Genomic DNA, 24540 nt, shown 5'->3' on the forward strand with positions numbered 1-24540 from the left:
TTGATGGAGAGCATACATGATTAGAACCAATAGTGTTCAGAAGCACTGACATTTTCTGTTAAACTTTCATGCCCAGGATGTAATTTCTGGGCCAAACAAAGAGAAAAAAACTGCTTTGAAGCAGCCAGGAGGGCAGAGAACCCACCTGAGTTGTGAGAATGCCAGCAGCAACCTGCACCCAGGCTACATCAGGTGGGGCTCTTGCACGCCTCTCCATCACCTTACTGCAACTTATTAATTTTCCACAAACCGCATCTCCAGCTGCTAGTTCTTCTTTCTGAGGTAATAACTGACACCGGGTTTTGTAAACATAGTGCTCTCAGCTTGACAGGCACTTAGAGAAACTCCAGGTAGTGATAGGTTCCCTTTACTCCTATTATAAATTTTCTCCACTTTCAAGCTGTTCCCTCTTTTCTTTGATAAGGCCAGTCCAAATGCATAGCTATATTCATTCTGGCTCTGCAGTTAAGCAAATGTTGGCTTCCCTGTTCTGATGAGAAACAAGAATATTGTTTGATATTAAACAACACATTGCTTTGGTGATTTGCCCCTTTTGAGAGTAAGGACATCAGAAACAAAGTCCTATAATGAATGGGATAATAAATAAACCGGTTTTTCTCTTTGCCAAAATAAATGCCCAGTAGTGTGCAGTACGTTAGCTGTCAGGGGTTTCCACACCACCAGGCAGACAACTCTTGGGATTTTTCCCTTAAACATCCTTATTAAAGGGCATTGTTGACTCTTCAGATTTCTACCTGTCCTAAGTGTTTCTTGCTTGTTTCACTAGAAGGTCAGCTCTTTCTGAATTTATCTTCTGTGCTACTACTGCCTTAAAATTAACACTGTTATAAAAAGCAACTGAAAGATGGACAAAGATAACACTAAAAATAATTTCTCCTTCAAATCACTCCTTCTGTGCATTGTCCTCTTTCTAGAGAAGGAGAGAAGGAAGGAAAGCAGCTCTCTCTGGAGACAACTCTTCTACTAATGAACTGAAAACAGCAAAACTAGGATTTTCAAAAAAATCCAAATTTTCCAAAAAATCTAGGATTTTCCATACATGTCCTCCCCCCATTTCATTAGTGCAAAAATCCATTTTTTTCTCTCTCTGCTGCAGGCCACATTTTAGATGTTTTCATTACTTCTTCTGTGATATTCCAGTAACTTTACGTTTCCATCTGCAGTATATAGCTATATATATACTTTCTAAGGAAGCTTGAATTTAGTGGTTTTGAAAACAGAACGATCATTTTAGGCTCTAAGTTAATTAAAAAATGGTATATGCTAGATGAAATGAAAGTCCAGCATAGTCTCAGAAATTTGATTTTTACTCAGGGTTAGAGTGTAAGCTGGGTACTTTTTGCATAATTTTGATAAGGTTTCTGCAAATTGGGCAATATAATGATTAAAGTTTGTGTCTGAAATATGGAACTTGTTATTTATGTGTTGTCATTTTAAGACATGGGTATCAAAGTCAGACCTCCTCAGGCCAGTACCTAGTCACTTATACCGTCCTCAAAGAGTCTTGAGGATGCTTAGTTCCTACTTATCTCAGTGTGAATCTGACAAACAAGGACTGATGGATTAAACAGCATTACAACTGGTTGATCTATGAATAGCAGAACTAATTAAATTTGGTTTTATACAGTATCACTGTAGGAATGCAGAGCAATTCCAGCTCCATCCCATATCCCCAGCTCCTCCTCTCCTCCTACCCTTTGCATTCCTGCCTTGCTCTCTTCCATACCCCGTTTCTAAAAGTAGGGTGGAGTTCATGGGTACCCTCACCCACAGGTCATACAGCCCTGCATGTCACTACTTCTTAGGACAAGGGAAAAGCTCAGCTTTCGCTGCCTTTCCCTTAGTCACATACAAATATCATCTCTCTGAGTTAGCCCTGGATTTCCTAAAGCTGTGTGATCTCTGAGACTTCTCTGCATACACGTGCTGCTTGGCTGCAGCTGGCCAGAGGTAAATGAGGGGGAGCGGGGCTGGCAGACACTGCGCTATTTCGTATGTCTAGGTGGGGTGGGGCCATTTTTAGGAAACCAGGCTGAGAACAGCACACATTCAGCAAAACCAGGAAGAGTGTGCAAATGCCAGGATGTGCAAACAGGGAAATTAATGCCCAGGCAAAGACAACGAGTCTATTTATTGCCTGTTTGCTCAGTTACAATGGCAAATGCTGTTTGCCTTCTGCGCTGAAATGCACTCCCCTCCCCTTCCAAATTTTCAGTGGTTTATACATGCGAGATTTGAGCATTACAACAGTTTTACTTCTGGAGAACTTGTGGCAAGCTGGAATGGCTTTAGCTGCTCAACCGTGAGCTACCGCTGGACTTCGTTCGTATCAATGTGCTGACCTTTGGCCAGAGGAGGTTGGAGAGAGGCTGTTTGCTCTTGGTGAAACACAATCACAGTGTACCCAGGGAGGAACCTTTTGTAAAGTGCCCTTTAATCAGCTCTGGTCATCATTAGGGGTTGTAATGATTTAGGTTCCCTTGATAGTTTCGGTAAAAGAGCATCTGAAAGCACAAGGTCTGTCCTGCTGTTTCTCTGTGACTTACTAAGTCACCAGCTGAGGTCTCCAGGCAGCAGGTGGCTGGGTGTCGGGGAAACGACGGTGACCGTGGCACCGGGCGCGCGACAACTTACTGGAGCACAAGCCAACTGCTGCCAGCAGGCTGAGGAGCGACCTGTAGGTTAGTAACTGTACCCTGCATCAGTATTACTGTCGTGGTTTACATTTCCTATGGTATGTAGCAGGGATGTGAGCTTTGTCGGAGGGATCCTGGTCAGTGAGGCGCCTGTTTCAGCCTTCTGGGCAGTAGTGGATACCCTAAAACACAGTGTAAATGTTCATAGAGGAGGTGATGATGGAAAATCTTGGTTTCTGAGAAACATGTCTGCCTGATTACTAAATGCAAGAGACGATCTTATGCCTTAGATGTAAAGGTTGTTTCTTTCATGATGTTGATAGGCAACTGAGGATTTCTGTTACAAATGGGCAGTTGTTGTGGAGGCTTCTGTTCTTCAAGGTCACAAGTGTGCAGTGGTAAACACGGCATGCACAGCAACTGTCACGCTGTACTCTGCAATCGCTCTTTTAATGCTATCTTTAATCTTCTAAGGTGATCAATAACAGACCAAGGGTAACCTTTTCACATGTATAAAGTCTTTTCAGGAATAAATTCATGGATGCTAAATATTACATTTTTTTCCTCTCTGAAATGACGTAGTTCAGTGACTACATTTGCTTTGTTGGCTTCATCAGTATACTTGGGAAATTAAGTACATGGCAATTTTAAACTGCTTCGGTTTCTTTCTTAGCAATAATTTTTCCCCAAAAGAATTGCAAGTTTCCAAAGAAAAGGAGTATAACTTTACTATCCTTAATCAGCCTTGTAGCACATCTTCAGAAAAAGATTTTTCTTCATTTTACAAAGGCCAAAGATCAAAACAAAAGAAACCTCACCACTTGATGATTTTATTTGTATTTTATGGGATGCCAGTGGTTTCATACCATGAAACCTATGAGAAGTCAAATTAAATCCCTGGTGTTACACTGTTCGTGTCAAACATGATGACGTGGCACCAAAAGTGAATTGGCTTAGTTCAGATAAACACCAAAGAAATTTCTGTCATTGCTTTACATAGGCCTCTAAATATAAACAAAGCAAAGAATTCCTTCTACAGATAGAAAATTCAGACTTCAAGGGTGATATAGAAGACTTAAGTATTTGGACAGATGAAGGACAGGTGACTGCTTGGTTGTTGCCACATTAATCTGTGTACTAGACAACAATATATTACATGTACATATTCAGAACATATCCCCTTTCATGCAGCTTCTGAGGCTAAACTCAAGGGTTTGGTTATTGCCGGTTTGGAAATATTCTCTTAAAAATACAACCCTCCCCCTAGAGATAGGAAGTGTGAGGCTTAAGTGTGTCCTGAATGAGATATATCTCTCACTTAGGCTTTGTGAGTGGCTCAAGAGTGGCAGATCTTAGGTCACTGCTGAAACATTTTCTTTCCTGAGGAAGGGAAAGAACAATATAACTAATGGATTTAATAATTCCAGCCATTCAGACCATTCTTCTCATTCCTGAACGTTTCAGTTAATATAGTCCTTGAAATCACACACGCTTCACCTGTTTTATCTTGTCAGATAGAGAATCATAGAGTAATAGAATGCCAGGTTGGAAGGGACCTCAAGGATGTAAGTTATATCAACAGTGCTCTGAGGTCTTTTGTAGAGAGAGAGGTGTTTTATAGCAGAAATGTAGTCCTGTAAAAAAATCACCTTCCTCTGATTACTGAGAGCTGCCCTTCAGCACAGCCCTAAATTTCAAATTTAATTAGGTTGGCTCTGCCCTGCAAGCTGCCCTTGGACAGCTCTGGCAGACAGGGGGATGATGCCCGTGAACCCAGCACTGGCCATGGGCCCCAGCCCAGGTGCAGCCATGGAGGTGAAAGTGCCTTTTTACTATTTAAGTGTGTTTGGTTACGCTAAGTGGTTTTACCACAGGGCTGCAAAGTTCATACTAAGAGCAGCTAATGTTACACTTGTGTTTCTGCACCATGCAAGTAACTCAGTGTAGACACAGCTCTAGGGCTTGCCTGTGCTGTAGGTAACAGGTTTTTTGAAACAAGAGGCAAAATGACCCTGTTTCCCCACTGCAGGAGCACTTCTTAGACTGGCAGCACTGCTTAAATCAGCCCCAAAGCAGAGCAAGCTGCAGTGGCTCTGGAGCAGCGTGCCCGCAGCTGGTTTCTGATTCAACATGGGTCACTGAGATGGAAGCTCATCTGAAGGCAGGTTTGCAGCTCAAATCCTGCCCACCTGTAGTGAAGGTCAGCAGTGGAGAGGCAGGGATAGAGTGCAAACACTGGCAAAGGAGGAGCTGGAGTACTGTGGTGAAGTTAGGTAAGGCAAGAGCATGTATTGGCATGGGTGAATCTGTGCTGAGCCATGGAGAAAAAGTGTATTGTACCAAGGTAGGGCGATGGGCCAGGAGGTGTGACCCCTCTCCCAGCTTACAGCAGCACACAGCACCAACAGGTGACTCAGTCGCAGCAGCTTTTCACCATGTACAGTCCCATCCCAGGAATTCTGGCAGCACAGGACTGTTACAAAGCTTAGTCTGCCTAACACAGACCTCTTTGGTAATGAAGCCTTTTCTGTGGACGGCAGTTCAGGCTCTGCTGGCACCATGAAATGCTGCATTTTCTAATTCTGTCAATAAATCAGTGCTCTGAGACATGGAAGTTGTGAACATGTAATAAAATGTAATGTAAGAGACACCGAAGTTAATAGATGTGGTAAACCTCCCTGTAGCTCGTTCAGTTTCCTCTAGTCTAAATTTTTCCTTCATATTACTGGGAGGCAGAAAAATAAGTTTGTCTTCCTGAGGGAAACTGTGTCAGCTCCCTTATCTGATAACCTCTTCTTACAATTTCCAAGTGATCCATATTGTCTTTATTTTCAAGTACTTTATTCTTATTACTAGTTTAAGAAATAAAATAGAAAATCTTCTGCCCTAACTAAAGATGATGCTGTCAGCTGGAGGGAAAGCTCTTTTGCTCAATATTCTTATATTCTACTGTGACCTGTAAAAGGGCAGAGCAATTATTGGAATAGAGGAAACAAGCATTACATGTGCTAACCACACTCATTTTCATACCTGAGTTCTGAAAGCCTCCTCTAAATATAAGGTTGGAGTTCTTTATCCTCCTTCTTGTGACAATATATTACAAAGCCCTGTGATGCTCCCCTTTGCTGAAGACCCCAGAGGGAACAGAGAGAATGTTATTTGCTAGGAACCTCTTAATTACAAAAATTGTATGGCGCATCATTGATTTGTGTGGGCTGGATATCCCTACTAGCCACAGGAGGTGGCCAGTGTGTGCCTTTCAGTGACCCATGGAGCTCACACTTCCATGCTGCACTTCCCTCCTTGATTTCTCCACTTCCTTCAACTCTCGGTACCTGCAGAACTAAAATTAACTAGCTGCATCCCAACTTTAAAGATTGAAAGTTTTTTATTTTACCCTCTGATCTCTCTGAATGGTTCAGTGACCTCCTTGGTGTTACAGAAAGACTCTCATCTACCCCCTGTGAAATCTCATTGGCTTCTCCAGAGCAGAAGCTGTGCTGTGAAACTAGATCCAGCAGGCTTCAAAATAAATCTTTTCCCTGTTTCCCCATGAATTTGCTCAACACTGGTGATTCAACAAATGCTTTAAGCCAGTAACGCTGGCAGGAGGTCCAGTCCCACCTTCTTCTTCCCTTCTGCCAGCACAGGTGTTCAGGTACCTCATGTGGCTGCACAGGGTGGATGTGGGAAGGATGCAGTGGAACCTTACATCTGCAGCACCAGCTCAACATGTTTGTGAGATGGTGGTATGAAACATGGGTCTTGAGCAGCCACATGAGGCTGCTGAGGGCTAAACCTTTTTCCCATCAAGTGTTTTATTTATCCAGCAATCATTGTATTAACCTACCCTGTAGATACGTCTATCCAGAACCCACCCGGTATATATTCTAATGGAAAGCAAACATGCTCCACAAATGTAATAGTTGTGGCTCTACAAAAAAACCTTCGGGTTCTGCTGGTTTTCCTTTTTATGTGCTAATTAAAATGGGTTTGTTCATTATCTGTCTTCTTACATTTTGGAACTTAAAGCCTGCTTTCATGTTTAAATGAAAGCACAAAACTGGAAAAGGGGAAACTGAGTCTATCTTCCAGGGTGATCCTCTGTGCTGACTTTAATTGTAGAATGGCAATTACAGTGTTTGCTAAAAACAAAACAAAAACTTTGTCTAGTGACTATTAAGGTTATCAGGGCAACTCTTGCTGCCCGTGAACGAGAGAAGCCCAAGATTATAAAAACAAAAGGGGAAAGCCCAAGGTGTCCTTGGCCAAATTTTCCCCTGGTGGGACTTCACCTTCAGGGGTGTGACTTTGTCCCCTCCATGCTGGGATGGGGGATGGGGCTGTGGCTGGCACAGCAGAAGGGTGATCCACCTTTGCAAAGGTGTTTACTGGGAATCCTCTGTGATGTGGCAAGACAAATGTCAAAGCATTGCCATAGGTTACACATGGAAAGGGCTTCGTTGTGAGAGAACTTGGAAAGCTGCTGTCTCCATGTGTCTACCTAGGTGCCTCAATACCTCTAAAAGTTTCTTGAGACTAATTATATGTGCATTTGTTGTACATTATCCATCCATTAAAAAACAAGAGTCTTGTGGTACAGACTGTATGTTCTCTGAAGGATCTCCCCATTTTTTGCCCACAGTAACTTATGAAAGTCAGGAAATGATAAATTGTGCTGTATTAACTCACATTGTGTAAGAACAGGTGTAAAATAACATGTTATTCATTTAAATAAAGCGGTGTTGTCTCTTTAAACATTCAAATAGTCAGTAAAATGGTTCTACAAACATGTGGGAACCTGTTCCACCAAAGACAAAGTGTTTTTTTAAAAAGAAAAGGAAAAGAAAGAATAGGGAAATAAAAGGCTGCCTGTTACATTATGAGATTCTAATTTTTGTGGCTGTATTGTGGCTGAGGACTAGCTTATGTGTGAATATACTGATAAACTGTAAAGACTTTCTGAGATCAAGATGGGAGACCTTGCAAGTCACTCTTAAATTCATGTGTCCTCTTGGTGAAATATTTTACTTGGCATATTTCCTTCTCATTCCACTACAGTCTCTCAGCTTTTGAAGATCAAATATAACTAGAAAAACCAACCCATAGCTCACTCCTTACTCTCCCTTCTCCTTCCACTTGCTCATGTGTCTGTGCTCTCACATGATGCCAAGCTGCCACGCTGAAATACCACCTGAAAGCCAATTTCCTGCTATAATAAACAAAATACTCTCATACAGAGAATAGCCCCACCCCGATTAAGTGATGTGCCTGTGATCAGCCTCTGGGTCTCCCAAAGCTTTTGGGTTTGAACTTTGTGAAAATCTCAGAGAGCAGAACCTTTATTAGTCCTTCCCACCACATGGAGAAGCCCAGTGCACTCAGACAACAGAGGCCAGATTGTATGACTGCTTATAGCAGAAAGCCAGTCTCGGGGAATAACAGCATCACTTTGAAAGCCTTTTCTGTGGCAGGGAGCAGGTCCCAATCTGGCATTAGCACATTTCAGTGAATCTCTTTTCTTTCTTCAAATGTCCAGCATTTTCTATCACCGTATTCAGAAGAATAATCATTTAGGAACAACATTCCATGTGTAATCCCATTATGGGAAAGAATAAAAGCAAATGGAAGGTCTATGGAGGCCACAGACATGGACTGGTCTGGATAGACTCTGCACTGTTGTCTTTCACATCTCTTAGATTTTGGGCCCTCCTTAGCTATCAATTATCAAAAAGAAGAAACAACCAAATATTTGTGGTGGTATTGTAACAGAAGGTGGGACTTCATTATTGTAGTAAGGCTGTACATTAGGAAAGAAAATGTGTTTATTTCTTTACCACCAGCACAGTGGATGCTGTATAAGGAGAGGAGCATGTGTACATGTACAGAATCCACCCTCCCCGCTGCCTGGGAGGCTCTGCCCTAAATGCTTTTCCACCCTACCTTAGGTGTATCCCTATCGTGACGCCAGAGTTGTCATCAATAGGCATATAAAAAAGTCATATAATCATTATGAACACAGTGTGCTTGAAGCCAAAGTGAAGCAGGTGCCTATCAGCCAGGGAAAGCTGGGGGACATACTTGCAGAAGTCTGCTCAGATTTCTTCAGTTCCGTATAAAAGCACAGCCTGCTGGACGAATTTATAGACTTTCAAATTCTGCCATTGGGGATGCTAACACTTCAGAATACTTTGCATCAGCTTGACTTTGCAGATGTTCATTGCTTTAAATAAGAATGGGAGCATAACTTGGAAATTAACAAGCTGGAGCAAAAAGTGAAGGTATAAAATGGAAGTCAAGAGTTCGAGCAGCCTCCCTACATAATCTTAATTGCCATGGTACATTGAAAAGCCTTCTAAAAATTAGCACATTGACTCACTAGCACTGGTACTTTTTAAAATAGTTTGTGCATTCAAATTCATGTGTGATTGCAGCTGATACAACTCACTTTACAATGCTTATGGTTAAAAAAATAGTTTGTTCTCCAACAGAAGAATGCGAAGTAAAGAATATTGACTTTAAAAAAACCCAGTTATTCCGGTGGTGGAGATTTTGGTGAGCTTATACCAGCTGAATGTTTTATACTCACTTCTCTATATAGGTCAGAGGGATTGAGGCATGGATCTGATTTTGACAGAATCGCCTGGATTTTATTTCCAGATTAGAGACTAACTCCTTTCATAGTCTTGGGCAAACCACTTAATTTCCATATTGTAGTTTCCCTGCCTGCATAGCTGTACCTGCTTCTCTGAACTTCTGGTAGCGAATGAGTTAACATTTGCAGAGAGGAATTCTGAAGATGAAAGAAAGACTGGTACAGTAGACTTGGGCTGTAGGCATTTTGGGACCAGGATCTGGACTGCAGGTGTATTTGTTCAGTGCCTAATACGCCATGGCTACACTACTGTGGATAGACAAGTATAAAAGGCCAGAACAGAGTGATTGCAATCACACTTTGGGTTTGCAGTATGAGTAGAAAGGGTATGCTTCCTGTTCACTGACAGAAACAGCCACAATGATGCTTCTTTTGCCAGTCTTTGCCATCCTCCACATTTCCCTTTCCAGCCTGGAGCCTTCCAATTTTAGAATTCCACACCTGCTGATTCCCCTACTCCTCTTCTCTATTGACCTGCCTTTGCCTCTACATTACAAAGATATTTCTAAGTTTTATTTGCCCAAATTAAACCACTCAGAGGGCAAGAACAAATGATTGTGTAGGACCATCTGATGCAAACTGACAGTGTTTCCTCTGCGGAACCCATCCCTGTGCATGGTTTGTCACTGAGAAGTTAAGACAATTCTTCCACACTACGATGCCCTGAGGTTGCTGCCTGTGTGCTGCTCGGCTGGAGAGTCGGACCAAGCTTTACTTTTTGGAAAAAAAAAGAGAAAGAAGATAGGAATGGCTATGTTAGTGGAAAAAAACCCAAAACAACTGGGAAAAGACCGAAAGCTGTAGCTGTTTTGCTTCTGCAATATGCTGTTTGCTTTTCACCTTCTCTGAGCAGTGTCCTTTCCCAGAAATTAGTTGTCCCCCAAGGCATGCCCTGCTCCCTCTTCTCCTGCTGGCTGGTTGTGTACACTGCTTGCTGACTGGGCAAATTCATCATCCAAAGAGTGTTTTGGTGCAGTTCCTCCTCTTGGCTGCTCAAGAAGGTGTGTTGTTTGCTTTGCCTAAGTGCTCCCAGGGCCTAATGCTCCGTTGTTATGTACAGACCATTTCTGCTGTCATGAATCATGTTTTACCACCCCTGTGCTTTTACTTTTACACCAGACTTTTTTTTGTTGTTGTTGTTTTCTTTCAAGCAAACACGTTGTGAGTTTCCGTGTTTGCTGCTGAAAATGTGCACCCCAGGTAAGTGGCACAGGCTGATTTGTTCCTACCATCTCACCACTGGTAGTGAGAGATGTACTCATCACCAAGATCAGTAAAATTACCTCTCACTCCAGGAGATGCAGGTCTTTTTTTTTATTACAGCCAAAGGTAAATTGATTCAGCGCAGCCTGAAATAATTTTGCCAGACATGTATAAAGGAAAAAAAGTATTTCCCTGAAAAAAAACCACATGCCATGAAGTAAAATATGCCCTTTCCTTATCTTATCTGTTGTGAGTAACTCAAGCTATTTGCACAACGCCTTGTGCTAGGAGGGAGTTGTTTGTACATGTTTCACTCCCTTTTTTCCAAGTTTTGAATTTTGAATGAAATCCTTCTCTTCAAATTCCTCCTCCCCTTGAAAAAGTATGGTTTCTCTTCCCTAAGCTTCCCTGAAGTTTGGACACAGCTCTCCCTCCAAAAATCACTTCATTGCAGATGATTTTCTATTAATCTTCAAACCACTTTGGAGAGCTCTCTGCATCTGGCAGTGCTAACATCCCTTCTCCCTCCTGTCCCACCCACTTAGCTTCAGCCTAAGAGCCCTTAACAAATGACTCCCAAGGAATTTAAATGGCTAACGCTCGCTGGCCAATAAACAGATGCATAAACTGTATAACCAGGTTACACAGCTCCTGCCATTAGGAAGAAAGGTTGCTCAGGCAAAGGTGTGAGTCCTCTTAACCTGTCGCACTTCGATCACAGGACCGGAGAGGTAAGGGATATCTTGCTTGCCCTGTAGGGCTTTTTATCTGATTTTCCCTTATCAGGGAGTTGAGACCAAAAGTATGTCATTGTCAAGGCATCAGGTTTGGGTTTTGCCTTCCTTTAGAGGGTCCTAAAGGGTTGTTTGAAAAGGAAGGAACTACTTCTAAGCTTGAACTATGAGCTCGATGTGAATATCTAGGAGAAATTTTGTAGCAAATAGAAAAGAGGATGTTAGAACAGTGAAAACTAAACCACCGATACTTTAGGCAGAGGAAAACAAATAAAATCGTGTCTCAGAGGTAATTTTCTGACTTAAATTAACGAAGTGAAAGGTAGCCATTTACAACCCCCTGGCATTGTGTTTTCAATTGGTCTGTCTCTGCCATTGTCTGCCTTTGCTGACTGGTATTTTGTTCTGCTTTTTCAAGACACTGACATAAAAATTAAGCTTTAAAAGTAGGTTATCATCTTTAGGTGCAGAATTTGGGGCTTGTGGATCGAAGGTGACCATAAAGGTTGAGCAAGCAGGATATATATGCTAGTATTATTAATACAAATGAATCTATATAACTCATTCTGCATAGTGAAAATTTTATAGCGTTTTAAGAAAATGAAGTTCTGACATTTTTCCATTCATATTCTACTTAAGCTGTGTGTGAAATGTTTAAGGCTTGTATGTGACATAGGACATACAATGTTAATTTGTTTGCCTTCATTTATTTATTCATTTGTTGCTTTATTGCGGTCAATGCTGATAACTGTAGTGAATTTTGAACTTAAATCTGGAGAAAATCTAAAACCCATTAAAAAAAAAAAAAGAGAAGGAAATGTAGTTGTTGTGGTATGTAAGCTTTGATTAAAACCAATGACAAAATTATCCATTCACATGTGAATGAAATGCAGCTGTTGTGATTAAAAGTGTCCTGTCCTGAGCTAGACGGCATTGAAGTTGTTCTTCAAAATGCATGCGTAAAGTGCTCCTTCACCCTTTGCACACTCAAGCTTGCCATGGAAGACAGCCAGGGCTCAGAGTGTGCAAAGGATGTCGCAGCAAAATGTTGCTGCCACCCTTGCAGTGGTCTGTGGCCTGACAGGCTGTGCTGCAGAAAGAGCATAATTTTCAATTGTATTCTCACAGCTGATCCCTGAAGGCCTTCCCACCCAACGCAGTCCACGGTGCTGCACGTTGGTGTTAGCTGATGATGTTGCACCAAAGACCTTGCCAGTGTCTGAGAGAGTTGAAAGAGCTTTTTAATTAAATTAACACAGTTAATCTAACGAAATTGCAAAACATGTCCTTTTTGCTTGGCAAGACAAAGCCATATGACTGTCTATCAAGAGCTTGTTGTAATGTTGTTGGTTTGATTATTTTTCCATGGGTTTCTCATAGAGCTCTGCACTGTATAGCTGAGATTAGATAATGTACTGTCTAAAATTAAATAAAGTTAACCAAGAAGGAGCCATTTTGGTACTCCTTTGAATAATTTCTATTCAATTTTGCATTTCATTCTTTGCTGAAGAAATTCTATTGAATCAAACATTGCTTGTCTTCTTTCTTCAGCTTTTAATTTAAAAAAAAAAATAATTGCAGTTGAGTTCAGCGAAAGGTGAATTGTGAATGATGTCTGTCTCAAATCGCACTCCTTTACTGAAGCACACGGAAATTTCATTTCCAAACCTTAGATATTTCGAACTGAACTGTAATTTCAGTTGTCTTAATTTAACCCAGCACAGGAATGGTGCCTCCTGAAAGAGTCCCTGCCTTGGTTAAACATTTTTTTTTTTAATTTATAATATTAACCCTGGCCACAGGTACCGAGTGCTAGAAATCTCTTCCTTGTACTTGTAAACCTTGTTTCTCAATTTCAATTCAAGGTTCAAAGGTTTGTACAAACTTCTTAGATCAGAGGTCAGGTACAAATTGCTGCACTTTGCAGCTCCTTTCTGCCGATATGACAGAATTTTGCAGCGAAGTTGATTGCCTTCCATCCCCCTCTCCTCCATGCACAGGCAAAGCCAGGCAGTTAAAAGCGTGATATGTACAAGTCAGCCATTGGTACCTCAGTTTAATAAATAACTAACTGGGTTTCAGTGGTACAAGGTGCATATTATAAAAGAGGTCAGATGTCAGTGCACAAAGGAAAAAAAAACCCACCCAGCCACAGATTATGCCAAATGCTTTGAGTTTAATGTACTTTCAGCAGCGAACATTCACATCCCAACTGCAGTTTACCTTATGCTGATTTTCGTTTCTGTGACCTGAGGGGGAGGGAACACATTGAGCCACTCTGAATTTTCCCTGAAATCTCTGCCTCCTGCTGAAAGCAGGGTTGCAGGTTGGCCCCTGGCCCCCCCTCATTATTCACGTGGTGAACACAAAGCTGAGAATGTCGCAATAAAACAGCACAGGAGATTAGGGTGAACTAAAAAGTCTGAAGCTATTTTTATTGTTATAAAATTGACTGAGTAGACTTTGTATGAACAAGCAGGGTGTGTTATGTTTCACCAGTGTGGATCTCCAGAAGAGTTAGTTGAGAAAGTTAGATGAGAAAGGCTGGAAAGGGAACTGTAGTTTATGAACTTTCTTAGATATGCTTCGTTGCACTGTAGCATGGAACACGTTACTGTAATGTTTACATAGACAGAGAGTGTTCTGCATTATTTTGACAAAGAAACATCACAAGTACGTGCATGCATATCCCTGCTCCAGAGTTCAGCAAAGCCTTCCACAGACATTTTCAGTGATCAGGTTAAATCCCCATGTTCATAAATAAGATTTAACTTTGAAGAGGCAAGAAGTGAAATAGGTGAATAACTTATCTCTCCTGTGTAATAATTAACATATGAGTCTAGTTGTGGTTTTGTTTTTCAGTTGCAGATCAATTTTCCTGTTTTCTTATGGCAAAACTTGTGAGCTCCTAGTCCGCACTGAATGAAACGCTTCTTCCTTTCCTAGAAAGAATGCTTTTTAAAGCAGACACTTATCCGTGCTAGCATCTCTGCAGAGAACACTATTTAATTGTATTTGTGGTATACATCAAGTACATCAAGTACAGCTCATCCAGAATAGGGAAGACTTGTTACATACCAAGTGTCTACATAGCACATGTCACACATTTTTCTGTCTGACCATGGTAATAATAGACTGTTGACTGGAATGAAACATGGGAATTCAGGGAGAAGGGAAGTGTTATGTTGTTTCCTGATTTGGAAAGCTGACAAGGACAATTAGACAACCCATCTCTCATCTTATCAGCTTTCCTCAACATGTGGCTCCAATATCTTGCATGATAATAACTTCAGCCTCAGCCAGCAACCTGTCCTATTGAAATAGCTGAGAGTTATAGAATTATTTTGAGTTGGACCGTGTAAAAGATGGAGTTGGGGCAAATAGTACAAAACACAGATTATACAACTTGTTGGGACAAAGTTCTGAATGACTTGCAGCGAAGTGCATTATAAAATAAGGGAGGAGGCTGGTCTTCATTTACCCAAACTTCCTTTAGAAGTGGTTTAAGCCAAGATGGCTGGTTTGGCACTGCAGTAGCATAAAAATATTCAAGAAACACACATTGCATTGACAGAATTCACATTGTGAGAAAAATAACAACCATGTTGATAGGATGCTCTAGGTGTTGGTAGTGCCTTGGCACATCAATTACTTTTTCATCAGCTTTGCTTCATTCTAAACATGGGAAAACCATACATGCATGAACAGAATTTTCACTTGTGATCATTCAAAAAGCAATAGCAAGAAGTGGAAAGTTTTCTCACTTTATAGTTTGAGATATCATCATTGGTATCTCATTGAATTCTTTTTTTGCAGTTTCTAAGCCAGGTCATTGAGGGACCTCCATCCTGGGAATACTCACTGCTGGGCACTGAAAGTGCCATGGATAATGCAAGCGGAACCTTTGACAGCCTTTGCAGGATCGCATTTTATATTAAATATGCCTTAGAAGGATGCAGAGAGTGTGGATAACAGAGCAGGCAGGAAGTTTGCACAATACAAGGTGACTTTATTTTGCAGGGAAATTGCAGTTTCAGCTCAATTTTTTAAATTGTAAATATAATTGCTGTGAGGTAAGATTAATACGGCCAAGGAAACTGGTATAATAAAGCTAAGAGTTATATCTGCGGTTGTTATTGTTCTTAATGATAGTGTTCAACCTTCAAATCCTTGTCTGAAATTCTAGCCAGTGGACTGTACAAATTCATTGTTCAATTATCTGATTAGCATTCAAGTTTTAACCCGGGAAATTCCAGAATGTTGATTTACAGATTAATTTCAGGTGGTTTCCTCCTAAAAAGGAGCAAGAAGTAAAAGAATAGATTTACAGTAATTTTGTTACATTTTTTTAAGCCAATGCATTGCTTTCGATTGGTGCCTGGAGGTTAAGCAGTTTCTGCAAGACTTTTAAGGAAGGATTCTGAGTAGTGCTCATCACTGTCTTAAGTACATCCCTATAGAAGCCATCAGAGTCTTAAAACTGATGTCAAGGATGTAGTGCTAGATGCTGAGTACTGTTGGAAATAGCACGCTTAGTTTTTGGTTTCTTTATGTTCCTTCTTTGAAGAGAACACAATCAAAAGATGCAGCCAACAGGTTTTGGCACATTTGAAATGGAACCAAAGATCTTTAGCATGCTTAGGCCACTTAGTATGGACTTAGAGAAACTGAGAATTGTGCACAGGCCTCCTCTGCAGTACCTCCACCCTGAAAACTCTTTTTCAGGCCCAGAATATTAACTTGCCCCATACTAGTGGAACATGACTAACTGACCAGAATAAAATAAAAGTTAACCTTGGGCTTGAAGTATGAACTCTTCCACTCAAATGAGTGGCCAGACCTCAGATGCCAGGCCCTAGGTTAGGATGCTGAGCGTCACTGTTAGTAGAAGTGGGATTTTCAGCATCTAGCCTGGAGATACTTTACACTGTTTCTTTCTACATTTAAATATAGTGCTTCTAGTGGGCAGAGAATCACTGCTGTACATGTCCATGCCTGAACATACACGGGAAATGACATGGTCCAGCAAGTGTTGCTGCATATGCATCTCCTTGCATCTCATACATCACCTGAGCCAAAAGGTTTCTCCCTGGTGACCCTAGCTGGAGGTGGACAAGTTTGATTGTCTTTTTTAGGTACACACGTGATGTTGAGAATATGTAGGGCTTTAGTTGTGCTGGCTCCAGGATAACTTGCACAGCAGACAGACATGTAATTGTCAGTAACTAGTGCAGATCTGATCCATGAAATTACTCTTCCAAGCTGGCCATCACAAGCTATCCAAGTCTCTTGACAGCCAATGTTCAGGTCTGCTGACACAGGTCTCCACAGTTTTGCCAAAACGGTCCAGATTAAGAAATCCACCTTTTCAAAGAATTTAACCTAACTTGGGACAACTTCTTCACACAGTTCAGCTGCAGGTAAAGCCATGATGTGTCTGACACACTGCGGAAATTCTCACGACCTGTTAGTCTTAAGCATGGCTTCTTTTGTTATAAGTCTGCAGACATCATCCAACCCTACATCCTGCCTTGCCTGCACGCAAGACTTTCAGAAAGGGTCCCTACACAAAAAGCCATCCTCAAATACTACACTTTGTCTTGCACTAACCCACCATAAGATTCAACTTCAGACATTTGCATCAATAGTGATAGCAGATAGGGAACCAAGATGTGGTCTAACATCTGCTGAAAGCTGTACCAGGGGCCAGCCTTTGACACTTGAAATATAAATTAATTTGGAGTCAGGCAAAGTCTTTGCATGGATTTTTCACCAAAGATCGGACCCTTTTTTTCACCACACCTGCTGCCTGCCTGTCCTCTGCCCTCTGCATGGAGAGAAGCCAAGGACACCGCTTCCAGCAGGATGTCTCCTAAGCTAATTGCAAACACAGAGCGAACCCTTCTGCCAGGAAGCACATGGAATGGCAGAGAGTGTTTGCAGGGCCAATGGCTACATTAGGCACGTTCATAAAAGAAGCGGGGCTTTCTGTTCCACCATTAGTTTGGGAAGGAGCACCTTGTGTGCAGCCCCCCCAGCCATGGTTGTGGCTGCAGGACTGCTAGGCTGGGCCCTGCAGCCGGGCACAGCTCAGCTTAAGTAAATAGCCCCAAAGACACTGGCTTTGGTCAGCTCATTTATGCAAATATATCGCAACAAAGGAGTTACAGTCTTGCCAAGAAAAAGAAAACTGATATATAATGATACTGTAGTTATCTTTAAAGGGGGAGGTAATGTGAACGTCACACTTGAAGCAATGCTCGAGCCACTACCTTATTTCAAGTCAATGTGGCCCCTGCATCTGTTCAGCCAATAAACCTTCGAACAGGCAAACTGGATTTTTGGCTAGATCATTTCTGTGGGTATCTGCTGTTCGTGATAAAGTCATACAGTTGTTATTAGTAAGCTGCTGCCGTTGTTACATAAATTTTATGTATCTAAGATTGCCATGAGGAAAGAGTCAGCTTTTAAATATAAAGAGTTTTAATGGCAGCCATGCTTCAAGAGCTGGTGTTCAACATCAGCAGCAGGATTACCATTTGTCCTTATTATTTCAACTATAAAACTAGGAAGGTCACATTTAAACCAGTGGTTGCTATTTCCCTTTGTCAACAGTGTGTGTTCAGCTAAAATTTCAGTGACCAACATTCCCTATGCAGCAGCTGTGGCTTAAAATGCAAAACTCTGGCAATTTCTTGAAGCAAGCAGGCAGCCATGTGGTGTCCATGAGGGTGCACCAAGTCAGCTCAGCAAGAGTCTGTACGGTCCAGGCTTTGCAGCTTGGACGCGGGTGTCCCCGTCCCCCTCTTCCCTTGGGTTATCCCTGAGCCAGCGGGTCTCTCTGGGCTCTCCTGCTGCCTGCCACGGTGCCAGCACCTATCCCCATCCTATGTGACTGCTGTGTCACCTGCAGAGGGATACATGAAGCCACTAAGTCTACTTAACACAAAACTAGAGGGATGAACTGAACACAAAAACTAACCCATTTTATAGGAGCACGTGAGTGGAGTGAACACGCAGCTGCTGCCACAAGGACACCGGCTGTGTCCCTGTGTTTGTAAATGCCTGTTTGACCACAGCAGGATCAACAGGGAAGCAGGCGGCTGCATGACTTTACAGGACACTGCCCAGTGCAGGAGAAGTCCAGGGATAACACGCTGTAGTGGACTGCGGGCATCTCTTTCTTGCCGGTGCCCTGAGTTGCCTTTGCCCTGGCAACGAGGGACATCAGCATTTGGCCCCATATTGTTGTTAATCAAGGCATGGTATTTCTATTTAATAAAAGGTCTGCCTTAGTTAATCAGTCTGCTTACAGTATGCTTTAGGTCAGCCACTGCCAACACAGTAAGCTGCCCATTTAATATTCTGAGCTGCAATGCAAAAAAATGATAATTTAAAAAGAAGGTAATTCATGTATAGGGCAAGAACTATTTATAACTGCCCAATTGGCAGCAAGGAAGGAGTTTCATAAGCAAAGGGAAGTGAAATTTGAATAGATTCAGTGAAACGTGTACATGTTTACCTGCATGAGGGAGAGTCCTTAAAGCAAAGACACTGAACTGAAGGGCTAGCAAGCCTGGCTTCTACTGGGCTGGCAGCCATTTGCATCTGTGTAACGTGGCTCTGAAAAATCAAGCAGGCTTTATCTTTTTCTGAAAAGAAAAGAAGCCAGTCTTATTTCAGTGCTGATAATTAGTCATTCAAAACTTAGTTGTCTCCAAAGCACAACCTTTCTCATTAGGAATTAACATTTTTCTCCATCTTTCTTTTATGAATCTTTGTCATCGAGATCAGGTAGATGCATTGAAATCACCTTGCTTTGTTAAGTAAGTCCACTAAGCTCACAGTATTAGCTCACACCCTACAATGCATGGTAACAAGTTTTCACAACCAGTTTACTGTGGGCTAAAATGAAAATGCACCACTAGGATTAAACATTTTGGAAACAGGTAATTCTGAGAACACTTTTCTTGATAGGGATTGATTTTTGACATGAACAGTTGTGCTGGAAGCCCATTTTGTACAGCAGTAACAACAGGAGGAGAGAGCTCTTAGACCAGTCATAACTAAGCTTTTTTGTCTCATCAAGGTAGATGATATTTGAACTTGACAAAGGTGTTGATGGTGTTATGTGGCAATGAATGTTGTTATGTGTGTGTTTAGCTGCATCAAGTATAGGTTCTATAATTTTCTTAGGTAGTATATACTTATGAAGCCTGGGTCAATGGGGCTGCACAGAAAAATATAAACATATTTGATCATAGAATCATAGAATCATGGAATAACCAGGTTGGAAGAGACCCACCGGATCATCGAGTCCAACCATTCCTATCAAGCACTAAACCATGCCCCTTAGCACCTCGTCCACCCGTCCCTTAAACACCTCCAGGGAAGGTGAATCAACCACCTCCCTGGGCAGCCTGTTCCAGTGCCCAATGACCCTTTCTGTGAAAAATTTTTTTCCTAATGTCCAGCCTAAACCTCCCCTGGCAGAGCTTGAGGCCATTCCCTCTTGTCCTGTCTCCTGTCACTTGGGAGAAGAGGCCAGCACCCTCCACTCTACAACGTCCTTTCAGGTAGTTATAGAGAGCAATAAGGTCTCCCCTCAGCCTCCTCTTCTCCAGGCTAAACAACCCCAGCTCTCTCAGCTGTTCCTCATAAGGCCTGTAATGAATCATGAATCTTGATTCCTAGGAAATCACATAGGGTTAAAATACATCTTAGGTTCACAAAGAATTTTTATTGTTCAGCATTTACAGCAGTGTTTGCAGCAAAAATGGCCGTTAGCACTTAGCAGCAGCTTCAAGTACAACTGGTTTCTGGTAGGCAGGGAGGCTTTGTTCCATCACTCCTTTCTCCATAGTCCTGGTGCCCACCTGTAGCTTTCTAAACTATAGCCCCGGCAACTGAGCCTTGCAGATAACAGAATACAGAGACCCTTTTTTTTGTAAGTTGACATAAAACTGATGGTAATGACTCACTTCTAAGCTTTCCTAAACCTGAGACGATAAGCAATTCACTTGCCAACAGGTGGCCCATGTAAAGGTAGTGATTATTCCCCGGTCAAGTTTAATAAGTTTGCTTTTATAAGGGGAAAGGTAAAGTCACGTTTCTCAGTCAAGTGAAAGATGAAATTGTTTTTCTCTGCCTTAATTTTTATTTTTTTATGTGAAATAATTCCAAGGAGTAAAATGAAAATGTCTGACTGTGACACATTAAAAAGAGGGAACATTGAAATCTGAGAGAAAGGTGTATCAACAACATTTTAAAGCAAGAAGATATCAAAACTGATACACTTCCGTGAAGACTTGGCTTCAAAGAAGTTATGTTTTCTAAAGTATTGCTTAGCCATCAACATCGCTATTAGTGCCCTCCATCTTCTCTGCCTCCCTCTCTACTCTCCATATTGTTAAATGAAAATGGCTCAGAAGAGTTTGCATGTAACACCCATGGCCCAAAACATCTGCAGGATCAAGCTCTGTCACAGGCCAAGGATCAGAGGTCTGTTTTCCCTATCCCAAATGCATTTAGGAGCTGAACCGGGCACAGTGTGTTTGCCCTGGGTGGTGCAGAGGCACCTCTGGATACAGACCAGCACAATTCTGGATAGCTGCAGAGCTCCACTGGAAAAAAACCTGATGTGCTAAGGTCACTTGGATTTAAATGGATTTTGTGAAACATATAAATCAGACTTTGATGCCTGAATTTTCCTCTCATATTTCTGTGGACTTGGGCCGACTGTACCAGTGAAAGACCTGCCTGCAGTGAATAGGGCCAAATTGTTTTAATGAAGGATACGTATCAGAGTCAGTGTGGGACAGAGAGAAACTTGTGTCCCACTGAATAACACAGCTATGTAGAATAAATAAATATGGCTGAAGCTTTGTCCTTTTTTTGGAAAATAAGCTTGTCAAACCCAGATTGAGAGTATTTCTTATGGTTGCTTGCAGAGTTTCCTACAAGGGCTAGTGGGTTTTTTTGACAATTCCATCCACAAACTGGTCATGAATGTAAATCACAGCAAATAGATTGGTGGATGATGCAAAGACTGATGGAGTTGTAAAAAACTAGGAGCAGTTAATGGCGCAACACTTGGTTGACGGGATTTTCTCAAAAGGCAGATGGGATAGGGCTGAACACAAGGTTGTGACATTTAGGAGTAACAAACACAAGGCATACCTGCCTTGTTGGGACATAAACCCAGCAAGTGGTGCCTCTAGAAAGGATTTGGGGTTAGAATTGACAAAAAGATGTCCATGTGGTTTGCTAGTGAGAAGGTGTGGAGAGAAAGGCTTTGGTGATACAAAGATGTGGGGAGAAGAAAGTGGGATGATATTCGTCCAATGTACATAGCAAGCATGAAAAAGGCTGAAACTCTACAGAACTGTTGAAAGAGCAACAAGGACAATTTTAGGTGAAAAAAAAAGACTTCTTGTGAAAGAATTCAGGAGTTCATCCTGCAAGATTTCTTAAAAAGACAAAGTTGTGGCTTGATTGCACAACTTAAGTATCATCATATGGCAAAGCAGACATCTTGAAAGACTCTCTAATCTATCAGAGAAAGATTTAATAAATAATCCCAGCCAGAAGCAAAAACCAAGCAAATTCTCATGAGAAACAGAGCATGCTTTTTTTGTCTGAGGGAGTCATTAGCAACAAGACATGAAAGGAAGTGGTAGAGTCTACAGTTCTTTGATACCTTCAAATGAAGGTCCTTCTGGAATATATGATTTACTCAGATAAATATTACAGGAGTCAGTGTATCAATAATGATATAATGTAACGGTCCGTGTCAAATGCAATCACTCATATTAAATGGTCTGATGGGCCTTTCCAGTTTTAAAAGTTAATGAATTAACTACACTTAGAGTCTCAGTGTCTTATTTAATTGTGTTCAGAGAGGAAGCCTACTCTTTTGCAGTTGTAGTTATTAGTAAGGTCATACCCTCCTGTACATCTGCATTTCCCACCCTCTGCCTGTGTTCAAATGCAGAATGAGATTTCAGAGATTTGCTTTCCTCTTGTTGGCTTGCAGGACTGTGCTGCCCAACTGCTCTAAAACAAGTTGCCTATCACGAGGGAGTGATTCTCAAATTCTCTGACGTATTATTGTAATAATGGAAGAAACAAACATGTCAGGCATTGTACAACAAGCAGCAGGCAACTCAGAATCTTGTCAGATCATTCTTTGAATGGAAGAACAAAAATTGGTCTTCCAGTGCTGAAGTGGATTTATTATTTCCTATTCAGCTGTTATTGTGAAGGCTTAGAGGTGCAAGGGGTTGTTATCAAATGAGAACTATGCCTGGCACTTCTCATGCATTAGCCATCTTCCACTGTGAAGTATGTCACCTGACACCTGGGTTAAAAGAGGGGTGTGATTCTGGTGGTAGCTAAAAGCTTCTAATGAGTGTCCTCCTTCCTTTGCCCAGGATTTATCAAGCTGTGAATGAGTTTGTCACCATGACCGCTGAGGATTCCACTGCAAGGATGAATGATTCCTCCAATGTGACTACCACAAAAGTGCCTGAAGGCGTTGCCGGAGCACCCAATGAGGCAGCACTGCTGGCCCTCATGGAGCGCACTGGATACAGCATGATCCAGGAGAATGGGCAACGCAAGTATGGTGGCCCTCCACCTGGCTGGGAGGGCCTGCACCCTCCTCGTGGCTGTGAAGTCTTTGTAGGCAAAATCCCTCGCGATGTCTACGAGGATGAGCTTGTCCCTGTGTTCGAGTCAGTTGGCCGCATCTATGAAATGCGTCTGATGATGGACTTTGATGGGAAAAACCGCGGCTATGCCTTTGTGATGTACACGCAGAAGCATGAGGCAAAGCGTGCTGTCAGGGAGCTGAACAACTATGAAATCCGACCTGGCAGGCTGCTAGGTGTATGCTGCAGCGTGGATAACTGCCGACTCTTCATTGGAGGTATTCCCAAGATGAAGAAGAGAGAGGAGATCCTGGAAGAGATCGCCAAGGTGACAGAAGGTGTGCTAGATGTCATTGTGTATGCCAGCGCTGCAGACAAGATGAAGAACAGAGGCTTTGCCTTCGTGGAGTATGAGAGTCATCGAGCAGCAGCAATGGCCAGGAGGAAACTCATGCCGGGAAGGATCCAGCTGTGGGGACACCAAATTGCTGTTGACTGGGCAGAACCAGAGATAGATGTGGATGAAGATGTCATGGAGACTGTTAAAATCCTCTATGTGAGGAATTTAATGATTGAGACCACAGAGGACACCATTAAAAAGGTCTTTGGGCAATTTAACCCTGGCTGTGTAGAGCGGGTGAAAAAAATACGTGATTATGCCTTTGTGCACTTTACAAACAGGGAAGATGCCATTCACGCCATGAACAACCTTAATGGTGTTGAACTGGAAGGCTCATGCCTGGAGGTTACTTTGGCCAAGCCTGTAGACAAGGAGCAATACACTCGCTACCAGAAAGCAGCAAAAGGAGGGGCTGCAGCAACGCCCGAAGTAACTCAACAGCCTAATTATGTTTACTCTTGTGATCCATACACACTAGCTTATTATGGATATCCATACAATGCCTTGATTGGGCCCAACAGAGATTACTTTGTGAAAGGTTAGTATGCACAATTAGGGGATGTGATGGGCAGGTTTGGTTTCAGGCAGTTGCGATCCAAGGTGGGCCTGAGCCAAAGGTCAGCTGATACTTCACACTTTTTTCTTAGACACTATTTTATAGGTTTTTTTCCATATTTCTGTTCAGCCTCATATAAATTTACAACTATGCAGAGTGTATTTATCTATAAATAATTTCTAATATACAGGCTTGTATGAGGGAGGCATCAGAATAAGATGAGTTAAGAGAATAAGAGAATCAGAATAAGAGAGTTAAGAGAATAAGACGGGTTAAGAATAAGGACCAAACATGGGATGGGAAAGAGAAGGATCTGGCTTTTATGAGTGCTGTACTGAGAAAGTCCAACTACTCCAGCTTCTGGTGCCTCTTTCCAAAAAGCTGCATGCTAAGTATTGGAGATTGTGACAGAGTGCTCCCTTCGCCTTCTCCTGGAGGTGTGAGTATGGTGACCTTGTCATCCAAAGGAAGGAACGCTAGGGAAAGCCTCAGCTGGGAGTTCTACAGGTGTCATTTGCCCTCTGCATTAAAATGAGAGTAGTGCTGTGTTCTTATGAAGTCATTTAAGAACTATGAGCAGAAGCAATCACATGCATGCAAAATAGTTCTTTTATTATCTATACTTTAATTAGTTATTGATTACACTCATTAAAAATTAACCAAAAATCAGTTTTTTAAAAAAGT

At 41.9% G+C, this 24540-nt stretch overlaps 2 protein-coding genes across 6 annotated transcripts in view; one reads left to right on the forward strand and one right to left on the reverse strand.

Annotated features, from left to right (window-relative positions):
* N4BP2 (NEDD4 binding protein 2) overlaps positions 1-24540 on the reverse strand; it is a 310347-nt gene that overhangs the window by 148331 nt on the left and 137476 nt on the right. The gene's annotated exons all lie outside the window — the stretch shown is intronic.
* RBM47 (RNA binding motif protein 47) overlaps positions 1-24540 on the forward strand; it is a 74660-nt gene that overhangs the window by 43299 nt on the left and 6821 nt on the right. For 3 of the 5 annotated variants that reach the window (XM_069856146.1, XM_069856147.1, XM_069856150.1), the window contains exon 2: positions 22682-23838. In XM_069856146.1, coding sequence (XP_069712247.1) covers positions 22682-23838 — 1157 coding nt within the window. Of the gene's footprint in view, positions 1-2504; positions 2703-11095; positions 11247-22681; positions 23839-24540 lie in introns of those variants that run through there. The other 2 variants (XM_069856151.1, XM_069856148.1) reach the window with 2 other exon arrangements.

The sequence above is a fragment of the Phaenicophaeus curvirostris genome, chromosome 4, assembly GCF_032191515.1.
Source record: "Phaenicophaeus curvirostris isolate KB17595 chromosome 4, BPBGC_Pcur_1.0, whole genome shotgun sequence".
Taxonomy (NCBI): Eukaryota; Metazoa; Chordata; class Aves; order Cuculiformes; family Cuculidae; genus Phaenicophaeus; species Phaenicophaeus curvirostris.